We start from the raw sequence: 16,479 nt of genomic DNA, 5'->3' as shown, positions 1-16,479 counted from the left end.
GGGACTTGGGGCCTGCAAGCAGTGACACACAGTTCTGTGGAGGAAAGTCTACCTAGCTACACGGAGGATTTACACATTTCGAGGTATGCACTCCTCACAAGCACAAGCTGCAAACGTTCACCATTAGGTTTGCTGATTCAGGGCATCTCATATAGTTCTGTTATTTCTGTCGAAGGTACCAGGAAACATACAATATTACAAGAGAACAGACTGTCGTATTATTGATATTTAAAACAAAGGTCATTTAAGCCAAATTTAATTACTTCTGGAATGGCAGGGGGGACCAAAAGAGCAAGAAGAAAACCAAGAATGACTTCCAGATGAAAGTGATCTTACCTATTCCGTAGGCTTTAGCACAGATCCATTGTAGATTAGCAGCTATTTTTGCTCTGGCTGAATCGTAGAGCTCCAAAGGGACAATCTCAACTGCACTATCTGTCAGGGCATCCATTTTTCTTCTGGTACTATCTCCACCCGCACAAACATCAACATCCACCATCTAAAACAAAAACAAAAGACAGCGTTCTTGTGCACAAGCCATCGCTCCCATCCCATTTTTAAACCCGCACGGGAGAGGAGCTGGCCGAAGGGATGGCCAGCGCGCTTACGCCAGGCACAATACGGTGGGCTGAACACCACAGGCCCGACATCCCTCAGGATCTTCATTGCAAAGGCTTATTTAGCAATTAAAAATCCACACGGAAATCAAGAGACATCCGAGCCCTGAGCGAGCATCCCTTTTTTTTTTTTTTTTTTTCGGAAGCCGCGGATTTGCTCACAGAAAGCCCTTTGCCAAGGCGACGAGCTGGCGGTGGCGAAAGAAGAAAGGCGCAGCCCCGTCACCTGCCCGACCGCCGGAATAAAGAAAGGCTGGGGCGCTCCCTCCCCCCCCTCCCCGCGCACCCCCCGCCGCTCGCCCCCCGCAGCCCCCGCACCGCCTGGCAGCCGAACAATGCGCCCAGGTACCGCGGCCCCCGCCCGCACCGCCTCCGCCCCGCGGGGCCGCACCGGGGGCAGGGGCAGGCCCGGGGCAGCACCTGGGGCTCCTTCCCTCGCCTCGCCCGGGAGAAGCAGCAGAGGTTTCTCGCCCGCACCCCCATGCCCGCACAGCCCCGCACCGCTCGCCCCGCCGGGCGGCGGGGAGTCGCGCCGTGCCGGAGGAGGGCAGGGGGGGACGGCGGCTCTCCCTCCCCGCCGCGGCCCAGCCCGCATCCCCGCCCCCACCCGGGAGGAGGAGGAGGAGAGGGAGGAGGAGGAGGAGGAGGAGGAGGGAGAGGGGCGCAGCCCACCCGGCGCCGGGAAGCTGCTCCGCGCACGGGAGCCGCCGAGCCCCCGCTGCCGCGGCCGCTCCCCCCCTCACGCCCGCCCGCCGCGGCCTACAGGCCCCGCCGCCTCACCTTTCCGCGCTACCGCTGCCTCATCCCCGGGGCGGGGGGCGGCCACCGCCGCGGCGGCGCCCGGGGCCCCGGCGGCGCGCCGAGAGGCGGGAGGAGGCTCGGCGGGCCGGGGCCGGCGCCGGTGCGGGAGGGCGGGCAGGAGGGGAGGGGAGGGGAAGGGAAGGGAAGGAGCCGCCGCTGCCGCCGTCGGGCCGGGGCTGCCAACGCTCGGGACCGCGCGCGCGCGCATGCGCCCGCCTCGCGCGCGCGCCCTCTCTTCTCCCCCCCGTCCTCCTCCTCCTCCTCCTCCTCCTCCTCCTCTCCCGGCCGGCCGGGGCGGCGCGCGCTCGGCGGGAAAGGAGGCGGGGCCCGCTCCCGCGCGCGCCGCCAGGCCCGGACCGGCGGGCGAGCGGGGAGGGGGGGGGAGGGGGCAGCACTGCGCAGGCGCGGGGCTCGGCCGCCCGCGGCCCTCGCTAGGCAACCGTTACCAGGGCGACGGGGACCGGCCCGCGCGGCGCGGGGAGCCCTTCTCCTCTGCCGGCCCCGCCGCAGGCCCGGGCAGCCCCGGGCGGGGGTAGCGCTGTCCCGGCCCGGGGAGGGGAAGCCCTGTCCCGGCCCGGGGGGGGGAAGCCCTGTCCCGGCCCGAGCGGGGGTAGCCCTGTCCCGGCCCGAGCGGCGGGCCCGCTGCGCGGAGCTCCCGGGGGCCGGGTGAGCCCTCTGGTCCTCAGCGCCCCGCCAGGCCCCGCAGCCCGGTACCGAGGCCCGGTAAGGCCGCAGAGACTTTCCCCCATGGGAGGGAGCCCAGCCGCCTCCCCGGGTGGTGACCCCACGCTGAGGCTTCCCGGCCCTGGCTCCGGGCTCTGCCGTGGGGGAGTGGTGACAGTGACGGAGCCTTGGTGGTCAAAACTGGGGTGGACGGCGGGAGCGACTGGAGCCGCGTCCCCCGGCGTGTTGCAGCGATGCGTGGGGCAGGGCCTGGCCCTCTCGCCCGCAGCCCGGGAGACACGCGGGGTTTGCCCGGGGAACCGTGGGGTCGGGGTGTGCGGTGACTGGTGCGGCCCAGCTCCGCCACCGCCCGCCCGCTGTCCCCTTCTCGCCCGGGCGGCCTGGCGTGCCTCTTCCCAGCCGTGTCGCAGCCAGTTGTCGTCTTCGCTTGGGCCTCCCGTTTTAACGCAGGGAAGCGCAGAAATGCCCGAGCAACTTTGTCCCCTGATTGTAAAGCACTAGTTGTGGAAACCTTTAGGTACACGATAAAGTCCACTGCGGTAAAATCAGATGGATGTTTAATCGCGTGAGGGATTGAGGTCTCTCTCTGCTGCCAACCGCAGTTGGTTGATAATCAGCGATACTTTTCTTCAGGTTATCACAAATAATTTCCCGCAAGACTCGATGTGTTGGTATCTACGCATGATCAAACGATGTCAGAGATGGTTTTCAGGCGGAAGCCTGGCTCATGCGTCTTGTGTGTTTCTTGGCAAATAGAGAATTTCTCCACCTGGTTTATGTCATGGTCCATAGATAACAGCAAGAAATGTTTGACAGGCATAACACGTTGCTTGTTGTTCTTTGCTGGGTGCAGTTAGACTATCGAAATCACCTTGGGGCCGTTCTGCTGGGCGCAGTTAGACACCGCTGTCTACCAGCCGCTGTCCTGCCACCCGCACGGGACCCTCCGGGCTCATCCCACCCTGCGCCGCGCACTGCGTTTGTGATCAGAACTCGATCCCACAGATTAACTCGCTTGACAAGTGAGTATCAGGGCTCATCTGAAAAGGGAAGCTACGTGATTAAGTGAGTAGAGGTTCAAGCCTTCAATGCCTGTGCTGGGTAGATGAATTACCTTAATATCCATCTAGTGAAAATGTGATTAAAAGTTTAGCTGCACAACAGTGATAGCAGACTGACCTACCTAATTTTGTTATGATTCTCATAAATTATTTTTTGCTGCATGTAACTGGTAGATTATATAAATGTTTCAAAATCATTAAAGATTAATTTGTGTCTGTCTTAAGATTCAACATGTATTTCCCTATGTCTTTTCAAAGTGCAAGTGGAGAGCATTCTGCTTCGTGTCACCAGGAAATACGATCTGGCGTTCAAAGGTTATTCCAGCCTCTCTCGCTCTTCCCTATTGCGAGATCGTATGCGATTAAGGTAGATGTCCTTTGCAAACAACTGGCTAGTTGTTTTGTAATCTCCGTTTGAAGAGTTCCATTTTCAACACAGTTTTTCCAGGCTGTCGTTTTGTGATGTTATCATTATAACAGGCTGCTCTTGTTTTTAGATTAAGCATTAAGGCCCAAATCCCCTTAAACTCCAGAAGAATGTTTTCATTTATGTGGTGGGTCAGGCATTATGTGGGCTCCAGAAGGAGAACGGCCCTTTGACTCAGAGCAGGTGACCTGTGTGCGAGGGTGAAGGTGCAGCCGGGAGAAAACGGACCTGCTTTTTCCTCTGACGTATTTTTGCTAGAAGTAAAGAATGGATCCAGTTAAACTTATGAGAATTACTTAGAAATATGTTTTAAAAGGATGGCGGACTACCCCTGCAAAGCCAAGCCAGTATTACTTGGACCCCGGAACTCTCTGAATAAAAAAGTGGAAAAAGGTTGGCTCAAGAAAATGAACATTGTGGAGAAAAAGCACAGGGGGAAGTCTAGCGGTAAGGAGAACACTCTCCTTTTGCAGGCTGCTGCTGCACTTAGGATCCTGGCCTTCGAATTACCTCTTGCTCTCCCCTTTGCCCTCACACAGCGCTATCCTCCGACCTGTGTTTATGCATCGCTGTCTTCCAGCCCGGTGTGAAATGAGCTGCCGCTTCTTCCTGCGCGGTGACACCCTGCAACGCTGTCACTTGGGGCATTTGCCTGGCCTTAACTGGAGGCTGAAATGGATGTTTGGGGAAACTTTGTAGCTGCTGATGAAGTGGTTTGTCAAGAGCTCGGCACCATCCCACACCAGCGTCCTCAAAATTGTCCTGGAGATAAAACGCCTGCATTTAAAGTGGGAGGGTCATCAGTGGATTGCTAAACGTGTTTGCTTTTTCCATGAGAAAATAAATGACTCTCCCATTTTCAGTAGCAGTAAATTCATCTTTAATTTGTGTACCACTTGTTTCTTTCCTGTGCTCCACTACTAAACATGCTTCGAGGCTTTTCTTCTGGAAAATGTTATTATTTCTATATGAAATAATTTTCCTATTAGTCTTCTAGATTCCTTAACCATTCAGAGTGGGCGTACATGTGAACTGACAACTACTGTGCAACTTGTCTTCCAGCAGAACTCTGAGATTAATTACTGGCATGTAATACCTTTGAGAAATTACCATATTCAAACACGACACCTATTCCATGTCACAAAGCTAAACCCACGTGCTTGTTTCCTGCCATACTGGAAGAATGTCTGGGATTTCGGTTTCTTCCACCATCTTTCATTTATCGATATGGGAGACTACGCATAGAATAGGAATATCAGTCCCTTGTCAGGTCTAATTTATATTGTAAAATAACGCATAGTCTGCAGAAATATAAACGTGCTGTGCGCTGGGGTCGCGTGGGGTGGAGACACCTCCCGGGTCTGTAGGGGAAGCGAGCGCTGACCCGTCAGCGGCACCGATCGGCACCCGCCGGTTAGACAGCCAGCAGGGGATCGGGATTCTCCCCCAGCATTACAAAAAGCACCTTCAGATGAAGGAAAACGCGTATCTGCTGGAGGCAGCGTGAAAGCCCGTGCTTCGCTGTGTCCCTGCAGCTATTTCTGGAGGAGGAGGACTCCGTGCGATGCGCCTACCTGTCACATAATGCTCTTAGTGCTAAAGTTGGCGAAAAAGCAAAGCAAAGGGCTATAAGTTGGGAATTTTGACGCGCTGGGGAGCCCGATTTCTGCTTCGTTTACTTCCCTCCATTAGGACTCACCACACTTTCAAAAGTGGTGGTTTCCCATCTTTCACCTTTTTTCTTCCTCTCCCCAGGAAAAGAAGAGTTATTAGCAGGAGGGAGAGACTTTCCCTCCCCCAGCCCCTCCGCCGCTGCCCGCGGCCAGCCGAGGTTTACCATTCCCCGCAATCAAACCCTGTACAGGTGGGTTCGCTCCAGGCAGCGTCGCCACCAAGCAAACAAGAAGAAACCGCTCTGGTCCGCTGTTTGCTGTGCTCCTCTTCCCTCCGGATGGTTTATAGCTCCCATCCGTCGGGATCGAGCTGCCCGCTCATCGGCACTGCTGGCGGAACGCTTGCTAATCCGCCCCTCCTCTTCGGCAGCGTCTAAAGGTGGGAGGCTCTATCTGGGGAGAGGTTCTTTGCTTTCAGTCTTGTTCAACAGCTCTCGCCTGTGCTCTCAGGAACAGCGAGAGAAGACAGTCGAATGAACCAACAGGAATTTTTTCCAGTTATCCTTGCAAAATTTCTGTGATGCTCAAAAGTGCTGAGGACGGCCGCGGCAGGGGAGCAGCTCGTGCGCACTTGCAGCCCAGGCTGCCTGCAGCCCTCTCCTTACGGCTCTGTTTTGAAACCTGGACTTATTTTGAACCGCTTCTCTGTGCTTAATTCTGCAGGGCCTCGTTTGCCCTGGTGCTGAGCACTTAATATCCCTGGCTGGGATCGACTTAGAGCCTGGGCGCTTCTCGAGGTCACCGCAAAGGGTGGATGCTGGTACCACCACTGCGGGCTGCCGGGAGGAAGAGAAGTCTGTCTTCTCCGGGCCCGTAGGCTTTAGCATCCCCCAGCACGCGCTACAAAGTTCAAAAAAAGTTACGTCTTGCTAGAAATTCACTAGGGAAAAAGAGATGTAGTCAGAAAGACATTTAAAATATCGCCTGAATGAACGGAGCGGGGGTACTGTAACATGGGGGTGAAAGGGGGGACTGGCAGACCCCTCATTCCGTTGCTTCTCTGACAGCTTTAAAATGTCTTTTTCTCCCTTGTACAAAATAGTTTCCTATGAGAGTTCATCATATCGCCAGCCTTAAGGAGGAGGGAGCAGAGTGTTATTCTCAGTAATAGAACAGTCATTGCGGTGCAATTGTCAACACCACGGGAACAGTTTCTACGGCATAATGCCAGTGTCAGTAATTACTTATATCCAGTTCTGTAACTCGTGAGGAATATGCAGTGGCACGGCCTTGTGCATCGGGGAACCGCATGCAACGAGCAATATTTGTCATGCAAATAAAGAAAACAAATTACGTACAGACAGGAGGACTCTATTTCATTCATGCATTCGTGTTACTTTAAAGGCAATGTGCGTACAATTCAGCTATTGTGCTAAGTGCAACAAGTTATCAGATTTATTTCTTTTCCCCTTGCTTAAAATGTCCGATGTGTATCAAATGATGCCGGGGAAGTACCGCTTCACAGCTCCGCCTGCCGTTTGGGCCTTGCCTGGGCTTCCCCTGGCAGCCCCCGGGGCTGCTCCTGCCCCTCTGAACCCCGGGACCACTCCGGAGGGGGAAAGGAGCCGGGCAGGGACCACCGGCAGCTCCGGTCCCCGCAGAGAGGGGCTTCGCCCCCGCTGGCGTGCATGGTGTGAGGGCGATCCCCGTCGCATTTAAAATAATACTTCTGTGCAGCGCTTATCTTGGAAGCGCTGTACAAACATTAATTAATGACTCCGTTACTGCCAGGGGGACGAGCTGGCAGAGGGAGGGCTGACAGCTCGCCCTGCCTGGCTCTCGCTGGGAGCCAGACCTCCCTTTGCTGCCGCGAGGAGCGGGACGCTCCCTCCCCGGGCTTGCGGTGCAGTGCTGGAGGTGCTGGCTGTGGGTTTGAAGTGCCCGCATTAATAATGGGAGGGGGTTTAGCGTGTAAGATATTTTTATCTATAAGATTATTTATATTTAAAGTCCCTGGACTCTGTTTAAGGGGATGACGGGTCAATAGCGTTTACAGCCCACCAGGTTTTCCGGAGAGACTTTCCTAAGGAGGTTTGGTCCCGCGTGCCTTCCCTATGCCGTGTCCTCCCTTGAGCAACCCCAACCAGAGAGACCCCAGGGACTGGCGGGGTGAGTGCTGAAAGGTTTCTGAGTGTTGCCATGATCTAATTAACGAGCAAATGAGATTTTTCTATATTTCCATCTATCTTTATATTCATTAAACCCTTTTTAGCAGTCATATTTGAATAGTGTTCAGACAGAAATCAGTTTCGATGGGAACTGTTGATTTGCTTTACCCAGATGATTTCTTTTTAAAATGCGCTTTTTTTCCTAAGGACATTTTGGAAAGTAAAACCTTATTTACCACAAATGTATAACTATGCAAAGAGAGAATGACTTATCTCCAACTTTTTCACCGCTATTTAAACATTATTGGAAAGCAATGAATAATTGAGAGGCAGAAGAAACAAATAAGAAAAAAAATAAATCTAATTGAATTCCAAGATGCAACATCTGCCCCTTGCTCCTGGCTGCGCTTTGCGAGGTGCAATAGCCGAGAGCCAGACAGGACGTACTCAGCGTCTTCATCCCAATAAATGCCCGTCAGGTTCGTGGCCGGAGCAGTACAAAGCCTCGGTGCCCCGATAACCCGACTTTCAGCGGAACAGCACGTAACCCTCCTCTGTCCCCATGAGCCGGCGCGTGGTTATTCTCAAAACCAACATCCCGAACCACCGCTAAGCGTTACCTTTGGGAATTCACAGCAGACTCCAGCCAACCTTTCCCAAAAACCCATTACAACATCGTTATTTCACCGGAATGTTCTACGGGCGTTGCACGGAGGGAGGTGTTCGCGTGGGAACAAAACCGGGGCCGCCTTGTTCCAGGTCCCCCCGGGGGATGCACAAAGGCAAAAGCTGCCTGCCGGGTCCTGGAAAATCACCGAACGCGGGAGGGATGGACCTGACCCAGGCGTTTCCCTTTTTCTGTGCGGGTTCCTGTTACGGTCTGGAGATACAGGGGGTATTTTGAGGAAAGGGCTGTCATTTCTAGATTTTAAGGCTTCCCCCTCCATAAATACAAACCACGCGCCGAGGGCTGAGGGCACAGCACCGCAACTCGCTCCCGGTGATTTATATGTGTCGGGCTTCAGCCCAGAGCATTTCTAAAGAGCAGAAACTGCCTCAAAAGCAAATTAAAGCTCCTCTAATTCCACCGCAGCAGGGTCTGGCCAGGGTCGGGCAGTGCCTTCCCGCTGCATTTCAACTTGTTCCCATTCGGTATTTTTAGCTCCTGCTGTTCTGGTGGAACACGGCTCCTGGTTCACCTTGCTGCCGGCTCCGCACCGCGGCCGAGCCCTTCACCGGGCAGCCCTGTCCTCTCTTGCCTTCAGAGAGGTGCCAAAACAAACACTTGCCTTCTCACCCCCTTGGGTCCCTGCCAGCTTGCACATGCTGCACTTCAATGCTCTTAAATCTGTAGCCAGAGAAATATGTTAATGTACAAATTAGTCAGAGTAATTGAAACATCCCGATCCTGCTTGACCGGGTCCTATTTACAGCAAGAACTTGACGACTGTAAAACTCAAGACACAAGCAGGAACCAAAGCCACGCCAGCACCGCGAGCCACCGGTGGTAAAGCCTGGCTGAGGGACCCCAGAGCCGATCCCCCCGGCGGGCAGGAGCAGGCAGGGGGTGGGCAGGGGCCAGCCCGGTCCCCACGCTCCTGGCAGGGGTGCTGCTGCCCTGGGGGGCACGGCGGGTCCCTCCCTGCTGCCGAGCTTGGCGCACAGGGGTCCCTGCACGCCCCGGGGCGCCCAGGGCAGGGTTATCGCCTGTAACCCCTTCCAAAGGCTTCGGCACGCCCCAGGGGTGGTAGAGGCAGCCTGCGGCGCTGCGCCAGGACGGGGCCGAGCGAGGAGAGAGGCTGCAACGCCGCGAGCAGCACCCGGGGCTGAAACGCAACGCGGCTCATGGGGGTCCCATCCTGCTACGGCGGGACGACCTCGCTGTCCCAGTCAAAGCGGGCACGGTGCCGGTGACTCGGGCCACCAGGCATGGATGCTACCCACGCGTGTGGGGCTGTACAGCCCCGGTACCCCACGCGCAGTGCCGTACCACCCCGGTCCCCACGCGTGCTGGGGCTGATGCCTGCCCGGCACTGCTCTGCCCTGGGCTCCCCTCGCTCCCCGGGGTTCAGAGCTGGCTGAGAGCGGCCCGTACCACCCCGCTGGCCCCGGGAACTGGGGTGACGAGACCCCTGGGGCTGCAGGAGCGCATGGAGAAGGGGATGCTGCAAAGGACACCCGTATCGATGGGGCTGGGACGTGGGTGCTGCTGCCTGTCCTGCCAGGGAAGATAACACGGATGCTCCAAGACCCCTGGCAGAAGCCCCCCGGATGGGTAAATCCGGATGCCGCTGACTTACCGGTGGCAGCCGCTGGCATCCTCGCAGCCCTGGGGGTCACGGGGGGCTCTGGGCAGCAGCCTGTGGCCTGGGAGCCCATGGCACGTCCTGCGGGCTCAGCGTCGGGGGCTCAGTCCCCTCCACTCCCTGGGAAGAGCCGGGGGGGAGCGGGGCAGCGCTGCGCTCCCCAGCATCACTGGCGTCGCCACGGCAACTGCTGAATGACTCACGTTCATTTATGAATGACATCAGAGATGCAGAGGAGGGGGCTGGGGGCTGAGGGCGATGCCGGGAGCAGATTTTCCTGGTTCAGTTTTGCTGGATAAAGCTGGAAGGTTTCGTGCAGGGAAAACACCCAGAGCCAGCCCTGCAGCCCCCCAGGGCAGCGTCTCGCCGGGGTCCCGTGTTATTGTGCAGGAGACCCGCGAAGTTGGGAGGGGAGGAGACGCCGGGGCCCCTCCTTGGGTCGGACGGACACCCCAGGCAGATGGGGCCCCTCTCCCCCGTGCTGCCCTTGGGCCTCGATTCTGTTCAAAACAACCAGATTAAGGAAAACAGTTCAGAAATCACTTGCCTTGACTGGCCTTGCCCTCGTGCCAGGCACACGATCAGGGGGACGTTGAGGTTGCGTTCAGGGGGCACGTCGGGCTCCTTGTCTTTGGTGATGCTGTGCCTGCGCATCATCCCCTCCGGACCCCGCGTCATCCCCTCCGGACCCTGCGTCACCCCCTCCGGACCCTGCGTCACCCCCACCGGACCCTGCGTCACCCCCACCGGACCCTGCCCACACCGGGGGGGCACTCGCAGCTCCCCAGCACGGTAACACCGTGGGAGCTGAAAAGGGACCTCGCTTGGAAACGCGTCAAGAAGAGAGAGAAGCATTAGCTGGGCACGTGCCCAGGGGTTGGGGCACCCCCCCCCCCCCCAACGCTCCACATCAGGACGTTTTTCAGAGCGTTTTGGTGGCCCCTTCGCTCGTGGCTGTGCCGTGCGGGGCTCCGTTACGCCCCATCGCATAACCACAGCCAGAAGCGCTGCCGCTCTGTCCGGTCTCGCTCACAGGCTGTTAGGTCAAACCCAATGAGACAGAATGAAATATTTTTAGTAGGATGAGAGTCCTCCACGAGGCTCCGTACTGAACAACAGCAGTGCCAGGTCAGACAGTGACGCAGCAGCTACATGATCTCCAAGAAATGGATTTTTCTCAGCCCTCCATGGGAGCAACCCCGGGGGCATCGCTCAACCCCTCCCCGCCCAGACACCCTCTCTCCTGCGCATCCCTCCTTATGGGAGGCTGGGATCAAGGGAACCCAACACTTGAAGCTTTTATTTTTAGCACAACAAGCTATAAATACAGCCCACGGTAACCCACGGAAATCTGAGAAACTGCTCGGCCCGGGAAGTGACGGCACCGGGGAAGCCCGCGGCGGCCAGAGCTGCCCGGCCAGCGCCACGCTGCCGGGTCTCCGGTGGGGAAAGACACCGTCCTGCTTCCAGAAACCCAAGATGTACGAAAATACAAGGCACTTCGAACTGTTCAGGGGCTTGGCCATGGCGGGCACGATGCTCCTGCAAGGGGGAAGAGGGGGCTGGCAGGAGGAGCGGACGGCTGCTGTCTCTGCCTGCGCCAGCGGGAGTGGGGAGAGGAGGGACGGGGAGGGATCGCGCAGGGGCCAGAGCGCAGATTTCATGGAGGATTGTGCATTTTTTTCTGTCCTTGGGGAGCGTTCACATGTGGGAGCAGGGATGGAAGGTGCCCGTCTGCGAGGAAGCCAGGCGTACGGGGGTAAAGGCGGAGAGCACCCCGTGATTCATCGCACGCAGCCTGGCAACGAGCTCCTGTGTAGGGGAAAACACAGATGGAAGAGGGCTGCTGCGATGCTGAGCCAACAGCACGGAAATAGGCAGCTCGTGTCCTTTTAAGGATGATTTAGAAGGATCCAAACTATTTTCCTTTTCTTGCACGCTTCACGGAGGAGCCGTGTGGGGGTCCAGCAGCCCGCAGTGCCTGGCTGTGCTGCTGCCCGGCTACAGGGACCACGCGGGAACAGAGCAAAGATCTCACCCCGCGTGCCAAGAAATCCAGAGCGATGTCCCGAACCCCCCCACGGCCCTCACACGATGGGAAGAGGTGGAGGCAGCTGCCTGGTGGAAGCAGCAGGTTCAGCGCGGCTCCAGGGGCTGCGCTATCCCGAGGGCTGCCCTGCACACTGGCGTCAAGGAGGAGCTAAAGAATTCAGCCAAACTCTGCCGCGGGTACGGAACTCCCGGGAGCAGATCGCCTGCGGAGCAGTCCTTCCTCACAGGACAAATAGAGGTTCACTGCACCATAAATGTGGTTTATGCCCAAGCTATGGCTCATAAAAGCCAAGTAACCACATCATGCATAAGTGCTACAAGCCTTCCATGAATAATATTTATTTTTTTTTAGGGTGCACCAGCAGCCACTCACACCTGCACAGCACCGAGACGCTCAGACAGCCCTCGCCAAGAATTAAGCACAAAGCCTCCACAGCCACGGCTTGCACCGTGCAGGCAGAGCCCTGACCAGCTCGCTGCATGGCACACACTCTGCACACCGCTTCCCGGAGTGGGAGAGCTCGTTACGCAACTGCTGACAGCATCGCTAACGAAACCTGTTTGAGAGCTGCAACTCTTCCCTGTGACAGCAGCGGGGAAGCAGCAGTGCTGCATCCTGGGGTGCAGGATCGGTGCAGGACCCCAAGACGTGGGGTTTGCATCCCCCCGGCTGCTGCTTTAACCACCTGCAGCCCAGCACCCGGCACAGGGGAGGCAGCGGCCGCGCTGCCGGAGCCCAGCACCCAGAGCCACCCATGACTCCTCCTGGCTCCTCGGCCAAGCATCTCATTTACACCCTGGGGTTTGAGGGAGCTGGTCAGTTCTCCAGGTTTATTTTGGTCCGGTGGGGTCTGGTCCAGCACATCTCGAGTTACTGATGTTCCTTCCAGTGACGGATTCCTGGTGACACTGGATACCCGGGGCTCGGGCACTGCTGGCCCTTCTCGGGTCACGCTCACGGGCGGTCGTACCAACGCTGCTCACACACGTACGCTACAGACCTGCCCACTTTCGAGCCATTTTGCAAAACCAAACCACCGGAGGGATAGTCCAGTTCACAAGTGCAGGTCTTGCAGTTGAAGGGAAGAATTTTGAGTAGTGAGAGAAAAGAATTTGCTCCAATAATTCTGCCCCAAACCCACTTCCCCTATAGCAAAACATCCCCAGCAGCTTCCAGAGCTGCTGCTGCTTTTGGCCAATTCCTCTCTCATAGTAAAATAAGCATTAAACCAAGAAAAGCACAGAGCAAGCGATGAGATTGTCCCACCGGGGACCGCAGCCTCGATGGGCGCCATGGGGCTGCCGGGGTGCAGGAGCTCCCAGGGGCAGCATCCGCCGCTTCCTCCGGTTTCTGCCGAAACGCACTCCGGGCAGACAGGTTAGAGGAGCCCCAGGTAACTGTACAACGTTCTACTCCTTTTTACGGGTCAGCGCGACTAGTGACTGCTGGTTCACGGGAGAAGAGGGAGCGCGTGGAAGGGGACAGACAGACCGACCGCTGCGGAGCTTGCTGGGAGGGGGGACGGTAACCCACCCATCGAGGGAGAGGGAACGGGAGCGACTCTCACCACACAGTTTGTGGTGTTAGTAATGTCTCACCTGGCCAACACCGAGCTGTATTTTCACAGCTGAGTGCAACCTGTACTCAGCTTCCCCACCTTTGGGGTACGGCCTCAGCTCGGCTGGAGGTGGCAGCGAGCCTCTCTCCTTATCGGGGCTGGAGAACGCCAGCAATGCGTCTCTGTGCCGAAAGCACGCTTCTCATCCGGAGCGACAAACACTACAGCAATTACAACCCATCGTGTCACTCAGATAGCAGCGCTTTTTAATTTTTAAGGTGTGGATTTCTGCCCAGACCTGCTGTACCAGTTTAGTTTAAGTACTATTATCTAATGATACACCACAAGCTGCTTTATGGGTTTTTTGGATTTTCATTTTAAATTAGTGGAGAGCTGGACCTTTGAACTGTCCTGCAGCCTACTGCTAATCTGGGCATTAAAGGAAATCTGAGTTAGGGGCCACCTGGCACCAAGAGAATCCCCAGATTTACCGCCACCACTTTTACAAACCTGCACCCAACAACAGCGTTTAGATGTCTCATGTGCTAATCCTCCATCTTTCAAAGGACGCAACATAACTTTCACCAGCTGCGGTAACGTGTGCTAAACAAACAGGCTGCTGGCAGGTGCTCGTCCTGGCCCTGAACATTGTGTGAAAATGCTAATAACCCCACCTCTTCCTTAGAGAAATAACCTCACACATTTACACTCCCATCAGTTGCCTCTGAGGCAACCGCACACACGTGGGAAGGCTCCGAGGCGCTTCCCGCTCATTGCCAAATAGCCAGAAGGGCTTTTCGGTGTCACCACGTGCAAGTGGCCACATCCCACCACTCTGCCAGCTGCTGTTTCCTTGAGCTGTTTTCCTTAAAGAGGGTTCCCTCCTTGCAGAAGAAAAGGCTTCCAGTTTATCCGTCAACAACCGTGAAGATAAGTCCCTCCCGAACGGCATCAGTCCATCGCGGAGGATCATGAAATCTTGTTTCACATAGCCCTTGCAATGAATCTTACCAATGCAACTTTTCCTGGAAAACAAAGAAATAACTTCCAGAAGCAAACTCAGCTATTGAACCAAGATCTTCTGCCCAAATTTTTGTTATAGGTTTGCTGACCAGCTATTGAAACATCTTATTTTCTGGGAAACAATTCGAGCAGCCTGCAGATACAAGGAACATTGAACGATGTGGATTCATAAACTGCGCCTGAAAATGATGTTTCGGAAAACCTTGTAATAAATCAAAAAACTTTATTTTTAAGATATATTATAAATTTACAACACACACAACAGCAGTGTCTTTAGTGTGTATGTGTGAGCAGGTTTAAAGACTCAGCACTCATTCTAGTTTCACTCGTGGGTACGACTTCACACGCCACGGGTACGCAATTGTTTCAGTCTGAACAGGTCTGGCTTTGCGAACAACCTCGATAACTTCCAGGAATATATTTCAGTAGACAACAGTGACTGCTTAAAAGGATAACAAATTAGCAGCATTTCTTGCCCTTTTTTTGTTTGTTTTGGCCTGCAGGGCTACTGTCCAGAAGCAAAGCCTGCTGGTTTTCCCCTCAGGGAGAGGTCGGTGACCCACGTGAGCACATCCAGAATGAACCCTGAATTCCACAGGCTCAGCGACGTCCGTCCTAGTTAAGCTTCATAAAAGTAACGTTACATTTTAGAAACAGCTGTGCATGCCACACATCAGTGTCAGTGCCGTATAAAAATTATCATACGCTGTACCTAATTATTTTATACACAGGTGAAATGAAAAATGTTAACTCAGTACCTGGCAATATAATTTTACTGGTGCTGCCTTGTGGTAAGTGCTGGATAGCAAATCACATTCTTGTACAGTTCATTAAACTATGATAAAAATATGCAAATTAAAAATCTCTACAGGCCTCTCTCACCTGCTGTAACAAAGACACTTTGTTTTGTGGGGCTTAGTTTGAAATGTGATCCCATTTCTTCCCTCTCCCCAGAGCATGATATAAAACTATACCCAAATTCAGTAAGAATTTAATGCATTTACATTTATGGAAGTTCACGTGCTGCAAACAGGAGCTGCATTAAAGATCTTCAAATGTAAGACAAGAGGTGCTTAAAAAACCCACCCCTTTTGTTACACCTAGACAACGGGACGTAGGGGAGATCCACCACCACGACAGCACACTCACAGAGACATCATCGCACCGCGTGCGGTTTCCCCTGCGGGAACACGGGGACTGCCACCCCGGCCGAGCTCACCAACCGTCCTGCCTCCGACAACAGCCACCACAAATCCTTCAGACGAATAATCGGCCCGGAGAGGAGCACACAGTCAGCGGCTTGCTCACGCCTCAAAGCACAAGGACTTATGATGGGATGGAAACATCCAGCTGCAAGTGCCGCTACTCCGCTAGTCAATAAAAAATGCTATTTATTAAAAGTAGAAAAAACCAGGGCATTTACTTTGGATGAAACACTATCCTGCACACGCTACTTTTGTAAAATTGCCACTGAAGCAGAGATCACCATTAACCTCCGTACCTCTTCTACAGGCAATATTTGCTGACAGTGTTACTATACATTCGTTTGGTGCCATGCTTATTTAAACAACTTTCAAAATACATTAAAAGATCCTCAGCCCATGAATCACAATGCCTAAAAAAAACCAACTAAATTGTAACAGTCCCAACTAAAAAGGATTTCCATAACCACTTAAGAGTTTCCTCGATATGAAGATCAATCTCCAAAAGACAAGTTTGGTTCCAGGAGAGTGAGGAAAGAAATGGGGGTCAAGGTTCGGGGACACGTCTGCAGCAGCCAAAAAGCAGCAATTAGCTGGAGGTCTCAGAGCTCTTGCAGGAGTGACCCCTGCACCATCCCAGAACAGCCGGAGTGCACCGATGCCTGCTTTAAAAACTGTGCAAGTTAATTTTCCAGCTGCACGGAGAACAGAAGCATCCTTGAAATAGTGTAAAGATCAGCGAACTGTGAAGTAGCTGGGTAATCTTGTGTGACCACTTCCATAGAGTGATGCAGCAACCTTAAAGGAAGACTCGTGCCACTGCTCACAAGGAGAAAAGGAACGGCAGATTCTTTGGACTGGACCAGACACCAGAGGTTTATTAGGAGAGTTATGCTAGCTCAGTCTCACAGGTCAAGACAATCAAGGTCCAAGCTGTAAAATGGCCACTGGCATTTTTTCCAAATA

The 16,479-nt window shown here is 54.8% G+C and overlaps 1 protein-coding gene across 5 annotated transcripts in view; it reads right to left on the bottom strand.

Annotated features, from left to right (window-relative positions):
• The window catches only part of CAMSAP1 (calmodulin regulated spectrin associated protein 1), a 36,635-nt gene extending 26,773 nt beyond the window's left edge, over window positions 1-9,862 (bottom strand). Inside the window, exons 1-2 of one of the 5 annotated variants that reach the window (XM_075772919.1) lie at window positions 9,672-9,862; window positions 337-499 (exon numbers count right to left, since the gene is read on the bottom strand). In XM_075772919.1, the coding sequence (XP_075629034.1) occupies window positions 337-499 (163 nt within the window). In that variant the 5' untranslated portion in view covers window positions 9,672-9,862. The other 4 variants (XM_075772918.1, XM_075772916.1, XM_075772917.1 and 1 more) reach the window with 4 other exon arrangements.
• Window positions 9,863-16,479: the final 6,617 nt, after the last annotated feature.

The sequence above is a fragment of the Balearica regulorum genome, chromosome 20 (genome assembly GCF_011004875.1).
Source record: "Balearica regulorum gibbericeps isolate bBalReg1 chromosome 20, bBalReg1.pri, whole genome shotgun sequence".
Lineage (NCBI taxonomy): Eukaryota > Metazoa > Chordata > Aves > Gruiformes > Gruidae > Balearica > Balearica regulorum.
The sequence above is the reverse complement of the archived record's forward strand: the minus strand, read 5'-3'. Positions and strand labels throughout refer to the sequence as shown.